The 18,954-nt window shown below is 42.8% G+C and overlaps 2 protein-coding genes across 3 annotated transcripts in view; one reads left to right on the forward strand and one right to left on the reverse strand.

Moving 5' to 3' along the window:
• Nucleotides 1-4,270, forward strand: part of fbxo11b (F-box protein 11b) — a 37,007-nt gene extending 32,737 nt beyond the window's left edge. For both annotated transcript variants that reach the window (XM_006638629.3, XM_015362955.2), the window contains exons 17-22: nucleotides 109-252; nucleotides 536-646; nucleotides 820-927; nucleotides 1,707-1,815; nucleotides 1,897-1,995; nucleotides 2,796-4,270. In XM_006638629.3, coding sequence (XP_006638692.2) covers nucleotides 109-252; nucleotides 536-646; nucleotides 820-927; nucleotides 1,707-1,815; nucleotides 1,897-1,995; nucleotides 2,796-2,925 — 701 coding nt within the window. In that variant the 3' untranslated portion in view covers nucleotides 2,926-4,270. The remainder of the gene's footprint in view (nucleotides 1-108; nucleotides 253-535; nucleotides 647-819; nucleotides 928-1,706; nucleotides 1,816-1,896; nucleotides 1,996-2,795) is intronic.
• msh6 (mutS homolog 6 (E. coli)) lies at nucleotides 4,241-14,870 on the reverse strand. The gene is made up of 10 exons (XM_015362954.2): nucleotides 14,482-14,870; nucleotides 12,455-12,657; nucleotides 11,997-12,166; nucleotides 9,153-11,670; nucleotides 7,827-8,101; nucleotides 6,288-6,405; nucleotides 6,101-6,190; nucleotides 5,750-5,904; nucleotides 4,988-5,187; nucleotides 4,241-4,413 (listed from the first exon to the last, which is right to left on the reverse strand). The coding sequence occupies exons 1-10, from the start codon at nucleotides 14,733-14,735 to the stop codon at nucleotides 4,332-4,334; spliced, it is 4,065 nt and encodes a 1,354-aa protein (XP_015218440.1). The 5' UTR covers nucleotides 14,736-14,870; the 3' UTR covers nucleotides 4,241-4,331.
• Nucleotides 14,871-18,954: the final 4,084 nt, after the last annotated feature.

Genomic DNA, 18,954 nt, shown 5'->3' on the forward strand with positions numbered 1-18,954 from the left:
GCTTTTTTAAAGAGGTTTCAGTTTTTACCTTTTTATAGCCGATAGCAATGGGTCATTCAACCTGAAAATCCAGGGGGACCTATGTAAAATATTTTTTTTTAAATACAGGTTTAGGATTTATAGAAGACAATGAGATTTTTGATAATGCAATGGCGGGTGTCTGGATTAAAACGGACAGTAATCCTACTCTGCGAAGAAACAAAATTCATGATGGGAGAGATGGAGGAATCTGCATATTTAACGGCGGAAGAGGTATGTCTTGGTTTGTGTGTTCAGTGTCATTAGAAAAAGGTTCATGTAAAGTTCGGTATCTGTGTGGAATAAATCATTTCTAAAGCAAAATAATTATGGTACAGAAAACGTTGTTAGAGTTCTTGTGCTGGAGGTATAGTACAGGTTGTCAGTAAACATGGGCTGAGTGATTGGTGAAGGCACTGTCAGTTTTATATTCAAATTTGTAGCTGGAACTGTTGCATGTGACTGATAGTTACTTGTAGGTCCTGATTAATTTGAGTTGGTTTTTTGAATGTTGTAGGACTCCTAGAGGAGAATGATATCTTCAGAAACGCCCAGGCAGGTGTCCTCATTAGCACTAACAGCCATCCTGTCTTGCGCAAGAACAGAATATTCGACGGCTTTGCAGCAGGTCTGTATTATAACAATGATTTTAAAAAATGTAGGATAGAAGAATAAGGTGTTTTTAGTTTTACCGTCAGCGTTTGTTCACATTTTTAATCAGTTCATAATCCAGGTACTGTAATTTTACCTCTTTGGGTTAACCTTTATCGAACATGTATTTGTGGTCTTTATTTTTACCAGGTATTGAAATCACAAATCATGCCACAGCGACTCTAGAAGGCAATCAAATTTTCAACAACCGGTTTGGTGGCTTGTTTCTAGCATCTGGTGTTAACGTTACAATGAAAGGTAAAACACTATTGCAGTTTTAATTTGTGTAATATTTCCTTTGTAATGTTGCTGTCAAGCTTTTGTTCTGTTGGGTCTGTAATTCAGACCCCTTTGAATGAAAGCTAACATTTCCCTGACTAATTAATGACCCAGGTAACACGTTCATGCAGCCAGAAAGGTTAAATAATTAATCTTGTTAATTATCCAGGGGAAGTGTTTACCTTACCGCATCAAGTAGCTGTGTAGAAGAACTTTCATTGGAGACTTGCTGCCTGTGTCCCTTTGACCTTGGTCGCTGTGTGACAGCCAACTGCTTTAATTGTGCTCATACGTGTCCTTAATCATAGCAGAAGGGGAGACATGGTGACACTGCTCTTCAAGTACTCTTTCATACAGGACCCCAGACCTTTCTAACCTGGACAGTGTTTAACAATGAAAAGCATTTTGTTTTTAATTTTAATTTTGGTTTTATTTTTCCCCAGTCTAGAATCATTATATATTTGGCCTTTGTGGGCTAAAACACTCCCTGCTTAAAGAATGATGCTCATTTAACACCCTGCTCCTCATACCACCCAGGGTGATGAGATGTATAATTGATAGAAATGTTCTGAAGTTACTTCTGTGATTCAGAGCTGGGCTTAGCTTCGTGCCTACTACTGATTTGTGAAGAAGCAAACCTATACAAGACTGTTCAGCAGCAGATTTTGAGAACCAAAACATGAATTTATTTTTATTGCAATAAAAGGCAACTGAAGGAATCTGAAACCATTTAATGTAACAAACCTGTTTTGCTGTAGATAACAAAATAATGAACAATCAAGATGCCATCGAAAAGGCTGTAAGCAGAGGTCAGTGCCTGTACAAGATTTCAAGTTACACCAGCTATCCAATGCACGATTTTTACAGGTAAACTCCCTTTTTTTATAATTTTAGATTGAACTTGTGTACTTCAGGAAAGTCTAATACTTGTTTTGTTTTTTCTCATAGGTGTCACACCTGTAACACAACAGACCGCAATGCAATTTGCGTGAACTGCATCAAGAAGTGCCATCAAGGGCATGATGTAGAGTTTATAAGGCATGATAGGTCAGTGAAGTTCTTCTTGGTTTGAATTAAGATTTGAGAGGTCAAAAATTGTATTATTGCTAACCAGCCTCATGAAAAAGGCATCATTCCTTCTTAACATTTTCTTAATTGTTTGCAAAGTGCTTTATACTGAGAATTGGTAGAATGTTCTCCACCTATGCATGTATGTTTTAAGCCGTTTATTGGATTTGAATTAAGTGTTTAATGTTTGGTCATTCACCACCGAGACTTTAGTATTGCAGTGAGTTAGAGTATGGGCGATCAGCTGATTGAACCCATTGAATGTGAAGTCTAAAAATTATGAAAAATAAGAAAAAATGAACCATGTACCCCTCTTAGTAGCAACTACAGAGTCCTGTTCTGTTGATGTTTAGTTACAGGAGCCAGTAGAGTAGCACTTACCATTTGGAGTGAGACGCTTCAGTCAAATGCTTTCTGTAAATTGAGCACAATATAAGAGATGGTGAATGACAGCACCTTGGCAATACTGATAGACAGGTACAGCTGTGATGGAATGGGCTAGTGTGTCTTATTGGTAGAGGTTCACTATGTGTGATTGTTGGCAACCTGCCTGCACAGTGCTACATGAAACAACCTGGACTTGATTAATTGGATGCTCAGTATATTTGATCAACTAAGATTTCCTCAAAACTGCTGTAAGGGTTAGGTTTGCAAGGAAACCCTGCTGACAAGCTAAGCTACACCAGAAAACTTGACAGCAGATTTTGTACTTATTCTCTCTGGTCTAGCATTGGATAGTGTGTGCAGTGTGTAACAACCTTTCTCTTGTCCCTTTTTAGGTTTTTCTGTGACTGTGGTGCTGGAACATTGTCTAACCCTTGCACATTAGCTGGAGAGCCTACACATGATACAGACACACTGTATGACTCGGCTCCACCTATAGAATCAAATACATTGCAGCACAACTGAACTCAATGAAAATCGAGAGCTTCTGCCATTCTCTAGTTAGTGACTCCATGTGTAAAGTTAAAGTTTGTGGAGAAAAACTAAAATGAAACACGGACAACACAGCTGCCCAGTTCCGAAGGAAGATTGCATTAAAAGAGTCCCAGTGTCTGGATGTGAAGCTTTTTTGCAGCCTCAGTTTGTTCCTGCAATGTGTTAAAAGGACTTTAAAGTGAAGAGAAGCAATATGTTGACTCAGGATTAATGAAAGTACTGGGCAGTCGAGCATTACTGTGGAAAACGAGAGACTTCCTATGCCTGAAGTGGAACGTTAAGCTGCAGTTTTGTACAGATCCAACTTCCTAAGAGCTGGTGTTTTTACAAGTAGCATCGAGCCATAGTCCTCCCAGCAGCACTACTATTCTCTTAAGGAGCAGAGCTATACCCATCTTGCTGCCGTTGATGGATATATGGGTACTGAGTGCATCGGTATATATGTATGGTAAAATGTGATCTAGCACTTCTGCTTTGTTTGTTTTTTAAATATGTACTCTGATTGAGAAATATGATTTTAATGCTTTCTCATGTAGTTTTGTATTTTCAAGCAAAAATCTTACTGTACTTGAATGTCTTTTTTTTGGTTAGCACACCTTAGACTTGCTGTAATTGTACTCATGTCCCAGTATCTAAAGTTCTTTCTGTGAAAGAGGAAAAAAACAAAAAACACTAAAATTACCTCCAGTAATGTTGTTTTAATGTAAAAAGTTTAAGTTTGGTTTAAGCATTAGTGTTTTCATGAGACTGGTTATTGTAGAAGTGTATTTAGACCTTGCTGACTTATTTTCCTTCTGTAATGTATTTATATAGAAAGAATTGACTTTTACTATGGAACATTTACCTTCAGCGTGTAAGATGCTCCTGCCCATTTGGTTTTAATTGAACATTACAGCAAGGTAATGTTAGGTAACTTTAAAAATGTTGAGGAATGAAAATGGAAACACTATAACAGGTCTCATGGAAACACTGCTCAAGCAGGCTCGGTTGTTCATTATCTTCTGAGCAATGCGGTGCTTGTCTAAGTATGTAACATTACTGGAGATTATAAATAGATAAGCTTCTTGCTATATTGAAGCTGAGACAAGTATATATACAGCCGTATACAGTTTCATAGCTTTTTCATTCATGTGTATTGGTGACAGTGGGTTATCATACAGCCTGAAAGTGTATGCATGTACCATAACATCTAGACTTAATATATTGTGGAGTATTCAATAACCATTATGTAGATGCTAGTATGAATTAAAAGGGTTTAATTTCCTAGAAAAAACAAGGAAACTGGTCATTTTTAAAAATAAACTTTATTAGATCATTACAGTATTGAAGAACATTTTATGGGGGGTAATGGGATGGTTGAGACTGCGTGAAGCTGTTTAAACTGCAATCATTTTCTTCATCAGTGTAGAGAAGCAAATTGAGTCAGCATTTACGTCTTCAGCAAAAGAACAGAGCTGCCTACAAGAGAATAGAGTCTTTGTTCATATGATCCTGGTACTTATATTTAGAACCCCCCTTAAGGTGCACAATAAGCGTTTCAATTTATGACTAGCATGAGGCTTGATCCCAAAAGCTCCTACTTGATACTAACGTTTTAGGTTTATCCTGGATTCCCCAACTTCTCTATGCATTGTAATGGTATAGAAATATACAGACTTGTCATTTAAATGCCCCTAAATCATAAAGAAATCCTTGGGATTAAAGCAAATAACAGGTCTTATATGAGCCTGAATCCTGTAGCTCTTTGGGGAATGACTTGCTGTATAAAATACCTTTAAGAAAGACGTTATTCTTGCTGTATTAGCAGGTACCAATTCAACAAGGCAGAAGCCATGAATGTCTATCAGGGAAAAAAAAACACCTGTCCTAAAACTTACTCCCAAACCATAAGTCTTATGCTTTATGAGGCCTCAAGTTCACTAGGATTCAGTGATAAAATAATCACTTCCTTCAAGTCAGGCTAAAAGGGGAAAAACAAATATAAAACTGCATCATCCCAGTTCATCTTGAGAAACAGAAGTTAACTACTTACTTAAAAATCCGAAGGGAGGTGGTGGTCCTCTCAAATTCCTTTGCCTTCCTATGGCCAGTCTGAATGACGTCCTCTGGGATGTTAGCGAGTCTGGCAGCATTGAATCCATAGCTCTTTGGGCAGGCTCCACAAATGAATTTGTACAGGAATGTGATAGTTTCCTGGCTTGGGTCTTCGCACTCATTCTCAACCATGCATGCCTGCAAACAAAGCAAGGTCACAGGCTGGCATAAATAGGACTGATCGTGTTACCATGGTAGAATGGAAATGAGAATTTTAAATCACTACTGTAATTTATCCTTGCATGCCAACTGCATCACAGTCAGCTATAACATACAAAGCAGGAAAATGAATGAGTTGTTTAAACTGTTGTATCTCCTTTAACCTACACAAAGTGAGTAGAAAACTGCTCACTACTGCAATCTCCTCTGTTCAGGGATTTAACAACTACTTTTCAGTTTTGAAAAAGATCTGCCCAAGGTTCTCAAGTGATTAGTGGCACAGATAACTGGTTAGTCTCCTTTTGGTTAAAGGAGACTTTAGGCTAAGTTGTAGATCAGCAGCAAAATGGCCTCTTGTGGCATTCGCAGCACTCTCCATAGAGATGGCAGACTTGAATATGAAAACAGCACTTCCCCTCCATACCAGTGCAGGATTTACTCACGCTGTAATTACTTGACTCTGCTACTGACGAATGGTTAACCAAAAATGAGAGGAAAACGAAGCTGGAACCGAAGAGCGATATTGGGAGACTGCACCTACCATGTGGCCCAGGCGCACTGCGGGGTAGTGTGAGAAATCTTCCACAAGGGAGTGGTAGTGGGTGGAAAACAAAGTGCGACATTTGATGTTTGCTGCCAGTTCTTTAACCACAGCACTTGCAATTGCAGTTCCATCATAAGTAGCTGTGCCCCTTCCTGGAAAGAAAGGATTAAAATGAGGCTTTTAATGTTTTAAAACACTTAACACTATACATTTCATAATGCAGCTGGTAGAATAGCTCTTCTCCAGAGAAGTCACAAGTATCATATACCACTAGCAAGCTGCTGGATCTTCTTCAATCTCTGCAGAAGCACAGCAACTGAAGGATTAACAGAACAAGAAGTCAGTTACCTAATTCATCAAGGAGCACAAGGGAATGGCATGTTCCGTGGTGAAGAATGCTTGCAGTCTCACTTAGCTCCACAAAGAAAGTACTTTCACCTAAAAGGGAAATTAGAAAGGTGACCAAAGATCTAAATTCTCCCCGACTGTAACAGTGACCCGTATTTAGAGAGATGTGAGCCTCCCAGCCTCTCACCTGCCATGATCCTGTCCGATGCTCCCAGCCTAGTGAAGACCCTGTCAACTGGTGTCAGCTTAAAGCTCTCTGCAGGAACGTAGCAGCCAAGCTGGGCCAAAATGACCACAAGACCACACTGCAGAGAGCACACAGCATAGGATCAGGTGCATCAGTATCTTAGTATACCACACTAAAATATAATACAAGTGCACAAAAAGGGAACATAGCTAAGTGGTGCAGACTGTCCACGAAACCAATGCTCTGCATTCTGCAAGATATAATTTGACTTTTCTATTTACTATAATATGCAAGGCTGCATTTGTTTAATTAGGTATGGATGTCTTGGGCCTTGCAGCATCAACTGCCAAAAGAGTTAGACTAGTGCTCATTCAGTTTTTAACTGAGAAAGTCGTTAAAAGAAAAAGCAGTACACTATCAGCTGTTTTACATCTGCTGTACCACTTCCTGTAAAAACCATCTGCAGGTGAACAATGGCAGCAGCTGCCCCCCTCAGTCACACAGCAGGAAGTGGAACTACACTTGCACCCTGCAATGGTGGCTCCTCTGACTTCCTACCCAACTTGTTCTTCAGTCATTTCACAGGGCAGCACTGTAAATCACAGGATTACTCCTGCTTCTGGCTTGCGGTATAATTAATTTTAAGTAATCACAGAATTACGTATCAAGCAAACTTCCCCATTTACAATCTGATCTCTCTATAACAGCGGTCCTCAGTCCTGGAATACCTCATTTCTGCTGGTCTGTTCAAACTGGGTCCTCACCACTGCTAACTGCTGTCACTTAAACGCTGTCTTGTTCATCCATTTTCCCCGCACTCAGGCCTTGCTTTCACAAATACTACAGTATGGTGCTTCTTATCCTTGTTACTGGGTAACACTGGTAGCTTTTGGTTTTTGAGGTCTTATTTTAAAATCTATTTTGAGCTCTTAATGAGATTTCTAATTGGCAGCAACCCTCACTGAGCTGTGCAAGCTGAAATATAAGCACTTGGATTTAAGCAGGAGGAAAAACAGTGATTCACTATAGGAGTGTTTCCAATACTGTTTTCAATCCTACCCATCTGTTAATCATCAATTGATCACTTATCAAGAGCTGATCAATGGGAAATAGTGGAGGAAATTATTAGCAATGTGAAGAAAGACTACCAATGTTCTGCTTTCTCAAGATCTTGGAAATAAACAAGGGTAATGGTAAAACATAAAATGAGTATTTAAAAAAGAACATAAGCCGGAAAGCATCAATTAAAATTTTTTTAAGTTCCCATTTGAAACAAAAACCTGCAGACTCAGGGGTACTCCAGCACCAGCATTGGGAACCACTGCTTGAGCATGCAAGTGCTCAGTCACAGCTCGTTTCAATACGAGCAAGGTCTGCATTACCTGGATATTGGACTTCGTTTAAAAGAAGTATCTTGCATTTCCTCTCAAAGAGCACTTCCAAATGCATCAAGACACTTGAGGTACCTTTTCCAAGCGGTTTTCTTTTAAAAGGCAGGATCCTGCTGTGATCGGAACATAGACCTGGCAGGGGGCTCACCTGTCTCATGAGGGTGGACTTGCCACCCATGTTCGGCCCGGTAACCAGCACGCAGGACGCCTGCCCGTCCTCCCCCTCCTCCCCGCCAGCACAGCCAATGCAGACGTCGTTGGGGATGAAGTCGTCTCCGAAGAACGTCTTGGCGATGCAGGGGTGGCGGGAGCCGCTCAGCAGGAGGAAGGGCTGCGAGCCGGAGTCCTCGGGTAAGAGCACGTCCGGGCGGCACATGGGCCCGTCTCCCCCCTGACTGTACCGGGCCAAGCAGAGCAGCACATCTGGGGGCAGAGTCGGCCTGCTGTCAGTTCTGCTACTCTATAATCCACACTCAGGGTTACTGAGGGCACCTCAGCAATGTGTGCTTATAAACTTGGTGGGTGCAAGAAGAGTTTTTTTAGTGGATCTCCAAATTCATTAAAAAAAATAACCTTCCTATCCTGCCAGACCCAATTATGCACTTATTACTCTATAAAATATTACCTGTTTAATTTGGAATCTGTGCTACTATTCAAACTTAAAATTAATCTCTTTATATTCTGGAATTAAGGCTTCTCAAAGAAGTGCCCAGAGGAATTTTTGTCCTTTAAAGTTTTAATGCGAGATAAGCACAAAGTGATATAACCATATCTACACTACCTGCATATAATGGAAGAAACCAACAACCCAGAAAGTCAATGACGGAGAAAAACACTATCAAGACTTCGGGCACAAACAAGTCTTATCGGTTTTTACTCCTTGAACACCACAGATCAATATTTAATCATGAAAAGTTCTCTCCTTCAGGAAAAACTACATGTAGGCTTTGCGGTACCCCTGTGAAGGTATTTGACAAGGTAAAAGGAGGAACACGCACACATTTATCAATCATGAAAACAGAAGGTCCAGACAAAGTATAAGCCATCACATGACTCAGATCCCTTAAACCCTCAAATATTCTTATCGGATTATTCCGATATGCATGTCTTTGTTCGAACCACCTTACTATTGCACATAATCATTTACATCTTGAAAGTTTAGGATGTTAGATGCAAATGCAAATTCTTCATCTTTAGGCTGGAAAGTGGGGTGTAAATACTATTCTTAGCATAGGGCTGCAGCATGTAAACCTGCACTTCCTGCTGTTCCAATATGCATCTCTAGAGTGGGAGAATTGTGAAGCGCTACACTTAAGAGGTAAACTCCCACACTAAAAGGATGGGTCATGAGAATGCAGCAAGCCAACAAATTTGGATCCTAAACCTATTCTAGATAACCACGTCACAGAGGTTAACTATAGCAGAATTTGGTATACTTATTATTGTGACCACATGTAGATGCGTGCGAGTTTACCTAGGACCGCCATGCACTCCACTGCAGTCTGCCAGTCTTTGTGATTCTTGTCAAAGTTGTAGAAGAGCCTCCTCATGCAGTCTTTCAGTGCTCCATCCCTCTTCTCTTCCCAGCTCACCAAGTCCCCCAGCAGTCGCTCAATGTCCTTGCTCCAGTAGCGCTTGCAACCCTTCTTGGTGGACTTGACCTCGTAGTCTTCAGGCACATACCTGTCCGTGACGCTGTCTGGAATTTCCATCTGGTAGCGATTCCTGCCAGTGCCCCAGTATACTATAGCCTTGCAGCCCAGACGTTTGCGTTGCCGGTCAAGATACTCCTGCAGGGAGGCCTCTGTTTGCTTGATTCCAATCAGAGCCTGGTCAAATTCTGGGTCAAAGCCACTCTTGGGAGTTATGATGCCAGTGTTGCGAGCCTTCTGGTGGTCAAAGGCCGTGTCCCACCTGTTTAGCTCCCCAGACAGGTCTGGGAAAAGCCCCTCTTCACTTTCAGCTTTAAAGGTGACCACCTGCCTCAGCAGCTTAGACCGGAAGTCCTTCACAGCTGGCTGAAAGGCTGAAATAATCTGCTGCATGATTTTGAAGCCTTCTAGGGCAGAAAGGAAGTCTGCAATCTTACGCTTGCTATAGGTAGTCTCCTCGTACAGGATGGCCTTACTGTCAGGGTGATCTTTGCTTTTCAGGGGAGAGCCCATGCTATGGATCTTGCTCAGTAGTCTTTCCAGGTCAGGAAGCTTCTTTAACAACTCAGTAGATTCTGCCATTTTGTCAGGGACAGCCATGAGATCCTCCAGGGCATCCAGTCGGTCACTAATGGAGAAGGGATTGCACAGCGGAGCACATAACCATTGTTTCAGGAGCCTTTTACCAAAGGGTGTGCAACAAGTATCCAGCCTCTCCAGCAGGGTGCCCTCTGCTGTGCCTGTTGCTGCATTCTGCAAGATCTCCAGGTTAGTCAGTGCAACACCATCTAACACCATGCGCTGCTGGGTCTTGGCAAAGAAGCTGGTGGATCCCCCAGCCTGGTTCATTTCCACATCAAGGGGAACATACTCCTCAAATTTACCCATAGACAGCAGCTCTTGGTCCACCAGACACTTCTTCAGGTAGAACACACAGCCGCCAAGCGCAGACAAGGCCAGCTCATACCCCTCCCCAGGTGTGAGGCCCAGAGTGTCACTCTCCGAGGTCATGGCTCTGAGCACAGCAGGCAGTGTCTCCTTAGCATCTCCATTTTTTGTACCGTTCTCTTTAAAGTAGTCCTCCTCAGCGAGGACTTTTAGTGTTTTAGAAGCATCCCAGAACTGAGATCCAGGATGCAAACCCTCCTGCATGGCAGAAGCCAGGGAAGCTTTCAAAATCTTTCTAGTTTCGGCGGAGGGGTTTCCCTTTTCAAAAAGCACTTGAGCTGGATTGTAGTGTGCAACTAGAGTCCTGAAACGGGAACAGTGGCGATCGTCTTGAAACTGACCTACGTAGAACTTGCCCACCGAAGTGTCCACGAAACTCACCCCGTAGGTGTGCTGGCACCCAGAGGTCTCCTCTACCGCCTTCTCCTTGATACACAGCAGGTACTTGCTGTGGCTCTCTGAAGGTGCACCATCCAGGACACTGTAGGTCTGGGTGCCTTTGGTGATCACCCTGCACACTTCCCTGCGCACCACCCTGTCAAACTTAGTGGGACGTACCATGCTTTTGCATCTAGCCTCCATCATCTCTGGGGTCTCCAGCTGCTCCACTCTTGCCACTTTGTACCCCTTTTGGACGAGAACATCAGAGAAGCGAGCAAATCCAATCTCAGGGAAGCCGGAGTGAGCCCAGGTACCCTTCATGAAGGTCAGCCCTAGCTCGTTCACCCCTATAACAGCATCCATGTGGTACAGCTCATAGAATTTACCCACTTTGTAGAAAAGCACAGCATCAAACATCTCAGACTTGAGCTGCCACCACCTGCGCATGCCAGGAGTGGCTTTGTTGAAGAAGTCCTCTGGGACAAAGAGAGTACAGGGATCATAGTCGGGGTCTGTCTGTTTCCGTCTCTTGGCATCTTTTCTTTTGCCATCCTGAAGCCAGTCCAATTTTTCGTGGTCCCAGACTGTGGCGCCACTGCCAGCAGCTCCCCCAGAACTTGTCTGGCTTTCGAAAGTCTCTGGAGCAGAAAAGGCCGACAGCCTGGACCTGGTATCCACAGACACGGACGGGGATCTCTTTGGCGTCTCGGAGGAACTGCCCATCTTCGAGGCTCTTTCAGGCTCCCTCTTGCGCTTGACGGGTTTGACGGGGCTCTCCGGCTCGGACTCCGTTTCGGGTTCGCTGACCTCGTGTTCGTCCACCCCGCTGCTGCTGGCCTCGTCGCTGCTGGCCTCCGCCTCCTCGGGCCGGAACTCTTCGTCCGAGTTCTCGCTGTCCGACGCCACCGTGATCCGGCGCCTCTTGGTCTTCTGCTCAGACTCCTGACTCCTCCTCTTGGTCCTCCGGCTGGGCTTCACCTCCTCCTCATCGCTGTCTGATGATTTGTCCACCTAGGAAGTACATCAAAGTCTTTAATGTGACCTTTCCCCTACCAATTTTGCAAAAACAAAATTATTTCCATAGTGTTTCACTTATCTGGGGGGTATTTAACCAAAAAAAATGGTTAAATGGTTTGATGGTTTGGGCACAAGCCATTTTCATCATCGGACGTAAAAGGATTCTTTTTGCAACTTCCTTCCTTCACCTTTAAATACCTGCCTTGTTGCTCTGGTAAGGTGTGGCCTTTTACATCTCAGAGCAAATAAACAAATGACATTTCAAGAAAATAGTAATGGGTACTACATCAACTCCAGCCTACACAAACAGAGCAGCTCACCTCCATCTCTTCCTCGTCTTCATCGTCAGAGGGCTCTGTGCACACCGCAAGCTGCAATCTCTTCCCTGGGTCGTCTTTCATGGCACTGTCTGCCATCTCCATCGCCCTCCGGATCACCGGCTTCCCACTGAAGAACGTGCCACCCACCTTTGCATCACTGGAGTCTGAGCCTGAAGCAGGGAACAGGATCTTGAGCAGACTCAGGAGCATGGCAGTACATGACAGAATATGTACTGGACATTTTAAACAGAAACAGTCCGACAGAAACAGAGAAAAAAAAACGTGTACTTACAAGCTAAACTATATAAAAACACTACAAGCTATGTTATACTATCAGAATTCAAATGCATGTTTAACTATCCAAACTAATATTTTTTTGCTTTGGGTAGTGGGTTTTTCATTGAATTGCAAAGGCGGATTCAATGTTTTTGATTGAAAGCAAGCGTGGGCGTCCTCACCCTCATACTCCCGGATGTACTTTGTGCTGACCCAGCCCCTGCTGGGGGGCTCGTCGAAGAACTGCACGTGCAGGCGCTGCGCCTGGCCTCGTCCCCGCAGCTGCTCCCCGCTCACAGGGTGGGGGTACACCAGGCACGGCCACCAGGGGTGCCCCTCCAGCTTCGCCCATACCAGAGCCCCCGCGCGGAACTGGCACGACTCACTGCAATAATAAGACGTCTTACACTCGTGCAGCGTTTTCCTGGACACTCCTCTCACAACACTTTACAGGTAATGGGGATCCCCTCCACCACCACCTGGATGATGCGCCAGTACACTCACCTATCAGTGGGGAGGAGAACGGAGTGATGAAGCCAGTTCAGAGATGGGGATCATTAGGAGGCCATGATTGGTAAAGGCCAGGACGCTGGGGTAACACCACTACTCTTTTCAAGAAATGCCCCAAGATTTTTAATGACCAGAGAGTCGGGCCCTCAGTTTTATGCATCATCCAAAGGATGGGGCCTATAGTTGTCCCCGTTACTATACTGGGGCATCAGGACCCACACAGACTGCAGGGTGAGCGCAGCCTACTGGCCCCACTAACACCTTTTCCAGTTTCCCCCCCCTCTCAGGAGGTCTCCCATACAGGTACTGGCCAGGCTCACACCTGCTGAGCTTGACTGGGTTGCCAGTTGTGAGTTGTGGTGATATGGCTGCTGGCAGCAAGAACAAAACAGCCACAGGCAGGCTCACAGACATGGGACTTTACAACATAATGACTTAGGAACAGTCAAGGTCCTCAAATGCCTCTAGTGTCACACTGTTAGTTCTTCTGGGTTCAATAACTGTCACATACAACTGATTCAAATGGCAGTGGCTTTAATATTTTATTAAAGCCTAAACACTTTACAGGAACATACTCTTCCCTTCTCTGCCACAGTACCTGAGCCCCTGACCCCTTATCAACAGCAACAGTTCAGCCTTGAAGGAACACATTGTAATCCAACACCACAAAAAGTACCTCTAACCTCTGTAGTTCTTTTCCTTTCCGAAATCTCAAGATGAAGGTAACTCTTTTGAACTCGGGAGAGCTGCCCCAATTTTAGACCTTGTTCACATAACATCTTTAAAGACGCTATTATTCACTGGGCATTTTCTCTGCTCCTCAGTTTATTTTGATTCACAGATTAAGGATACCACCTTGTATTCGGTTAGGATATTGGGAGTAGGGATGCGGATACCTACTGAGGATTTGGCACTTGAAAACACTGAATACAGATCATCTAGAGCAGATTTATTTTTTATTTATCCAATGTACGAATGTCACTGCACATCTCATCGGTTAAACAATGCATGCATTTCAATTGTAAACTCCGAACTGGACTGCGCGGACTTCCTCCACCGCGCCCTTTCTTCCAGCACAGTTACCGACTTTATTGCACACGCTGGAAATTACAGCCCCCAGACACAAATTCTCCTCTGGGAGAGCAGTAGAGCCCGGATTGCGATTACAGGCAAGTCCCAACAGGCGTGCCAGAACATGGCGGGAGACGTGAACGTCTACGCAGCAAGAGAAGCCATCCACACTTCAGGAAGTTACACTGATTTACTGTAGGGACAGAGCACGCCAATCAAGCCAGATTTCTGCAGCTGCCCTCAGTGGGGCGGTTGTACTCAACTAGCATTACAAGGTTTCCCGCCATATTCTGGACCATAGTCTTTTGCGCTCAGGACATGAGATTTTACAGGACGTTACTGACGATCAGTAACGGAATGATGGTAATCAGCACCGTTGAAATTGTACATGTGCCAAGTTTAAAAAGAATAACTCTCTTACGAGGCACGTATGCGGTTGTTTGAAAGAACAGGACAGCACACACAAACTAATACTACAACGCTGTGAAGGACTTCAGATGATCTTCACTTATTCTCACTGTAATTATTATTATCCCCCCCCCTCAATGACAAAGCACAACACAACCAAATATTGCTTGTAAACACCAGCAAATATTATTAACAGTAGAAAGAAAAGTTGGATATTCACCTTTCTTTAACTGCAGGCTTTTTCTCTGCAAAAAGCTTACTGACCCCAGCTTTCACTGTTGTTTTGCTGGACTTCGCCGGGGCTTTCTTGCTGCTTGCAGAACTTGCTTGTTTCGCTTCTTCTTTGGGGGAAGTGTTAGATTTGCGCACCGCAGACGGTAGATCCGCTTCAACAGGAGACGCGTTAGTCTTCTGCTTACTGGAAATAGGTGGTGACTTAGTAAAGAACTTGAAAATATTGCTCTGCTTGGCCATGCTAGCTTATTGTTGGCTTGTTACTAGGAGTCTCTGAATCAAACCTACTATTACAAATCTAGACTTGCATCCCTGACGCTATCTATCCGCCTCTCCGCTCCACCGAGGGTCAAATGGAGTATTGGCGCTCGCGGGAAATACCCAAGGAGGAAGGTAAAGGGTCACAAGGAGGAGGTGTCTAGTCAGAACGCAGCCAATGGGAGGGCGCGCTGCTTGCGTAGGCCTGTTTCCAGCGAATGACGAATCGAGTGTTGTGATCAGCGCGGCGAGCACATGGCTGCGGAGTCAGTGCTGACTCAGCTACCAAACACATGGAGCGGTGCACTGGTTAGGAGCTAGGGAGAGTACTAGCATAGCACCTAGAGGCCCAGTGTGTATCAGTATCATTTACTATTCGTAGTTCTCACTGCTACTTGAAAACTGCTCATTGTAAAATGGGTTTTAGTGTTCGCTAGGCGGGATAGTGTTCTGGCCGATTCTGCCGCCCGTCGGTAAGCACTATTATGTGCGCTGTCATGAAACTGATTTGTTAACAATTGATATAATTCATATCAATTATAAAATATAAATTAAGGGATCAACAAGTCATCAATATAATTTAAAAAAATATCATCGTGAAACTAGAATGTCTATCTTCCTATGCCCTGTAGTCTACAGTCTACACATTTGGATATACAGTAGTAGAAGCATTTCAGATTATTTATAATTTATGATTATAGTGTCTCATTGGGTATTGATTTATTGCTAAACATTCAAATTTGTGCTTACATTGTGATATGAATATGACCCTCAGTGCGTTGCTTTAGAGCATCTGTGTAGGCCTGAGGTTTTCAGCCAGGAGTCCCAGAAAGCAATGCGAGACTTTAGCACTGCAGCCAGTGTAAAAGCAGCACGCTAGCCCAGGAACTATCTTGACAGAGCAGGCAGCTTGAGGTCTTTTCTACATATATTTTGTTATATGTAGTAAAATATAGCAGGACTGATAATCATAGCTGTAGACCTCAATTTGTTTGTTTTTTTAAATGGGTATGCATTATTCTTGATGGGGAATTCTTGTGGAGGGTTCACCCTGGCTGGAAAATACCCCTGAAATCTGCTGACTGAAGTCTTGCAAACTTTTTTTTCAGCAGCAGAGGGAGCCAAAATCCATCTGAAGAGCCGAGAAGGGGTTAGTGGAGGGAGTCTTTGCATAGGTGTTAAATCCTCCATCAACTGGATCCAGGTAACATCCCTAAAATGAACTTCCTCTCAGACCCCAGTGCTGTACTTCGAAACCATTGTTTTATACGAGTGTCATACATTTTGGTAATGTTATATGATGTGCATTGTTTCAACCTACTGCTGCTGTTTTGATAAGTTAAAAAAATAAAAATCTTCCCCTTTATTTTATGCTTTACCAGGATAAAAAGTGTATCCAAGTGTAATAAAACTACCATTAATTCATGATATCCAATAGTATGGTAAAGTAATTATAATTAATAAGACCTGTTTGCTTTAGGATAGTATTTTACATCCCAATGTACCAAATAGTGCATATAGTTCTGGTCTCTACATTATAAAAGAGCTGAACAACCGATGGAAAACAATCACTAGAGATCATTCCAAGGTTAAGATATGAAGGAACATATATTTTTCCTCCTCAGTGAACGACATTGAGAAATGGAATGTAGGATTACTGAGTCACAGTAATCCTGTATTCCTTTTCTCTATCATCAATAATATTCCAAAACCAGCTATTAATTTTGCTTTGCTCCTGAACAATTTATCACATTCATTTAACAAAGTTGATCTCACCTCTTGACAACAATGCAGTCATGACAGCTACATTCTCTTACTCTTTAATAGATTGGAATTTCTCTAATTTGGCTGCTATCGATGCTGGTACTAGCCTTTAAATGATCAAGATTAGAGTACGTGAACACTTTACTTACTAAGGTGTTTTTTAGGAATATTGGTATATTTGTGATTCTGTTACCTTTCAAACTGGCTGTGAATCTTTATAGCCCATCACTCTGTCTTATTTATAAGCTAACGCCTAGCTCCCTCTCTGGTGGGCTGCTGACATTAGTTCCCGATGGAGCTAGCTAGCCCTTGCAGTAAACTTTCATATCAATATTGTTTGTAAGATGTTTTCTGTGCCTTCTGGGATGGCATGTCAGATGTTGAAGCTGTTTGAAAGTGGCAGTAAATTGCTGTCAGAGGAGAATGTCAACGGGAGTCTTTTATCTCCAGCATAAAGAGAGTCCATTTTCATTCTTTACCAGATTCCTGTTGCTTGGCTCGTAGCCAGAATAAAAGACTGATGGGCGTGTGAGAAACTGGGAGAATGAAAAAAAAATGCCTTAAGGTCAAAAGTAAGGACAAAAAATGGAAAGAAGGATTCCAGTCCTGATTCTAAGAGAAACTGGGCTTGTCATGTGCAGGAATGTTTTCTTCACTACTGTGCAAATTGAATGCTGTTCAGTTTACATGGATGGGAAAGATATGTTGAATTCACTTGTAGCAGGAAATGTATCTTAGTCTTTATCTTAATCTACTTATAAGATAAAGCAAGCTCAATCAAAGAACTGTTGCAAACATTTGAAAGTTTACAAAGTTTTTGACTGCAGAGTTTGGTTATGTTAGAGCAAAATAGCCCCAGTGTTAAACATGCTATGATGTCACCTTTCTGATGTTTAAAAATGTTGCATTAGAAAACAAAATGACACAAAAAATTGAAAGAGCTGAACAGTTGATCATGGATTAAATCAAAGTTATTTAAGAATAATAATGGCAACTGTATGAATATTATATTGTTAAATGATAATGAGAACCTATATAGGACTAACTGGTTACTGAAAATGGATAGATGGGTGTAAATGTACACACGCATCTTAATTTTATAACAATGTGATATTTGTTTATTTATATAGTGTTTTATTATATTGCATTGTACTGTGAAAGTGTGTTTACTCTGAATCCGAATAAAACCTGACACCACTTGGAGCACAGTCCCAGTGTATCCAGTAGATGCTGCTAGTGATACATACAAAACTGTATGCTGAAATCTGCTGCATTTTTGGAACTTCAAGGTAGTAGTAACAATAATAATTAATAATTGCTTACACTTATATAGCACTTTTCTGGACACTCCACTCAAAGCACTTTACAAGTAATGGGGATCCCCTCCACCACCACCAATGTGCAGCATCCACCTGGCAGCCATAGTGCACCAGAACGCTCACCACACATCAGCTATTAGTGGGAAGGAGAACTGAGTTATGAAGCCAATTCAAAGATGGGGATTATTAGGAGGCCATGAGTGATAAGGGGCTTTTTTTTTACAGTATAGTGTCCCCGTCACTATACTGGGGCATTAGGACCCACACAGACCACAGATTGAGTGCCACCTGCTGGACTCACTAACACCTCTTCCAGCAGCAACCTTAGTTTTTCCCAGGAGGTCTCCCATCCAGGTACTGACCAGGCTCACACCTGCTGAGCTGCCAGTTGTGAGTTGCAGGGTTGATAGCATGCATGGATGGAGGGACATCGTGGACAGGTGGTATACCCTGTTGTTTGTACTATCATTGACCCCAGCAATTAAGTCCTTGTTGTCCCTTAATTATTTGTACCAGAATTGTTTGTTGCTGTACATTGTGCAAAATGTTCTATAGCAAATTAATTTGATCAGCACCTGTATTTATAGCAGAGGTATTGAGCTCCTAGAGCCACAGGTATTTTTAGTTGTCACTGATCTCTTAATTCTATATTAAGAGATAAGATAAGATAAGATCACTTTATTAGCCATATACAATTTCTTGCATTAGGAATTAATCTTTTCGCAGACCCCAGCTTTCTCTCCATGAGACACACAGACACACAGACAGGGAGATAGCCTGGGGTCAGAGCGCAGGGTCTGCCTTTGTACAGCGCCCCTGGAGCAGTTGGGGTTAAGGGCCTTGCTCAGGGGCCCAACAGAGAAGGATTCCTCTGCCGGCCACGGGATTTGAACCGGCAAGATCCTTAGCCACAGTGCCACCGCTCCGCCCCCCTGTTAAGTTAATAATGAGACCGATATTATTGGTCTCATTATTAACTTATGAATAAATTAATTTCCCTTTCTAGGTTAAAGGCAGTATAAAACCTGTTGGACAGCATCGCCCAAGAGCTGTAGTTCATGACCCATGATTTTTCTCTTTTTTAAATTACTTTGTAAGACTGATGGTTTGTACGAACC

The sequence above is a fragment of the Lepisosteus oculatus genome, chromosome 17 (assembly GCF_040954835.1).
Source record: "Lepisosteus oculatus isolate fLepOcu1 chromosome 17, fLepOcu1.hap2, whole genome shotgun sequence".
In the NCBI taxonomy this organism is placed as follows: Eukaryota; Metazoa; Chordata; class Actinopteri; order Semionotiformes; family Lepisosteidae; genus Lepisosteus; species Lepisosteus oculatus.

Coding starts and splice junctions, on each gene's coding strand:
- msh6 (XM_015362954.2), bottom strand. CDS start 14,735: ATGGCCAAGCAGAGCAATATTTTCAAGTTCTTTACTAAGTCACCACCT. Junction 8,102..9,152: donor GGAGTGCATGGCGGTCCTAG/GTAAACTCGCAC, acceptor CTCTGCCCCCAG/ATGTGCTGCTCTGCTTGGCC. Junction 5,188..5,749: donor CAGTGCGCCTGGGCCACATG/GTAGGTGCAGTC, acceptor CTTTGTTTGCAG/GCATGCATGGTTGAGAATGA.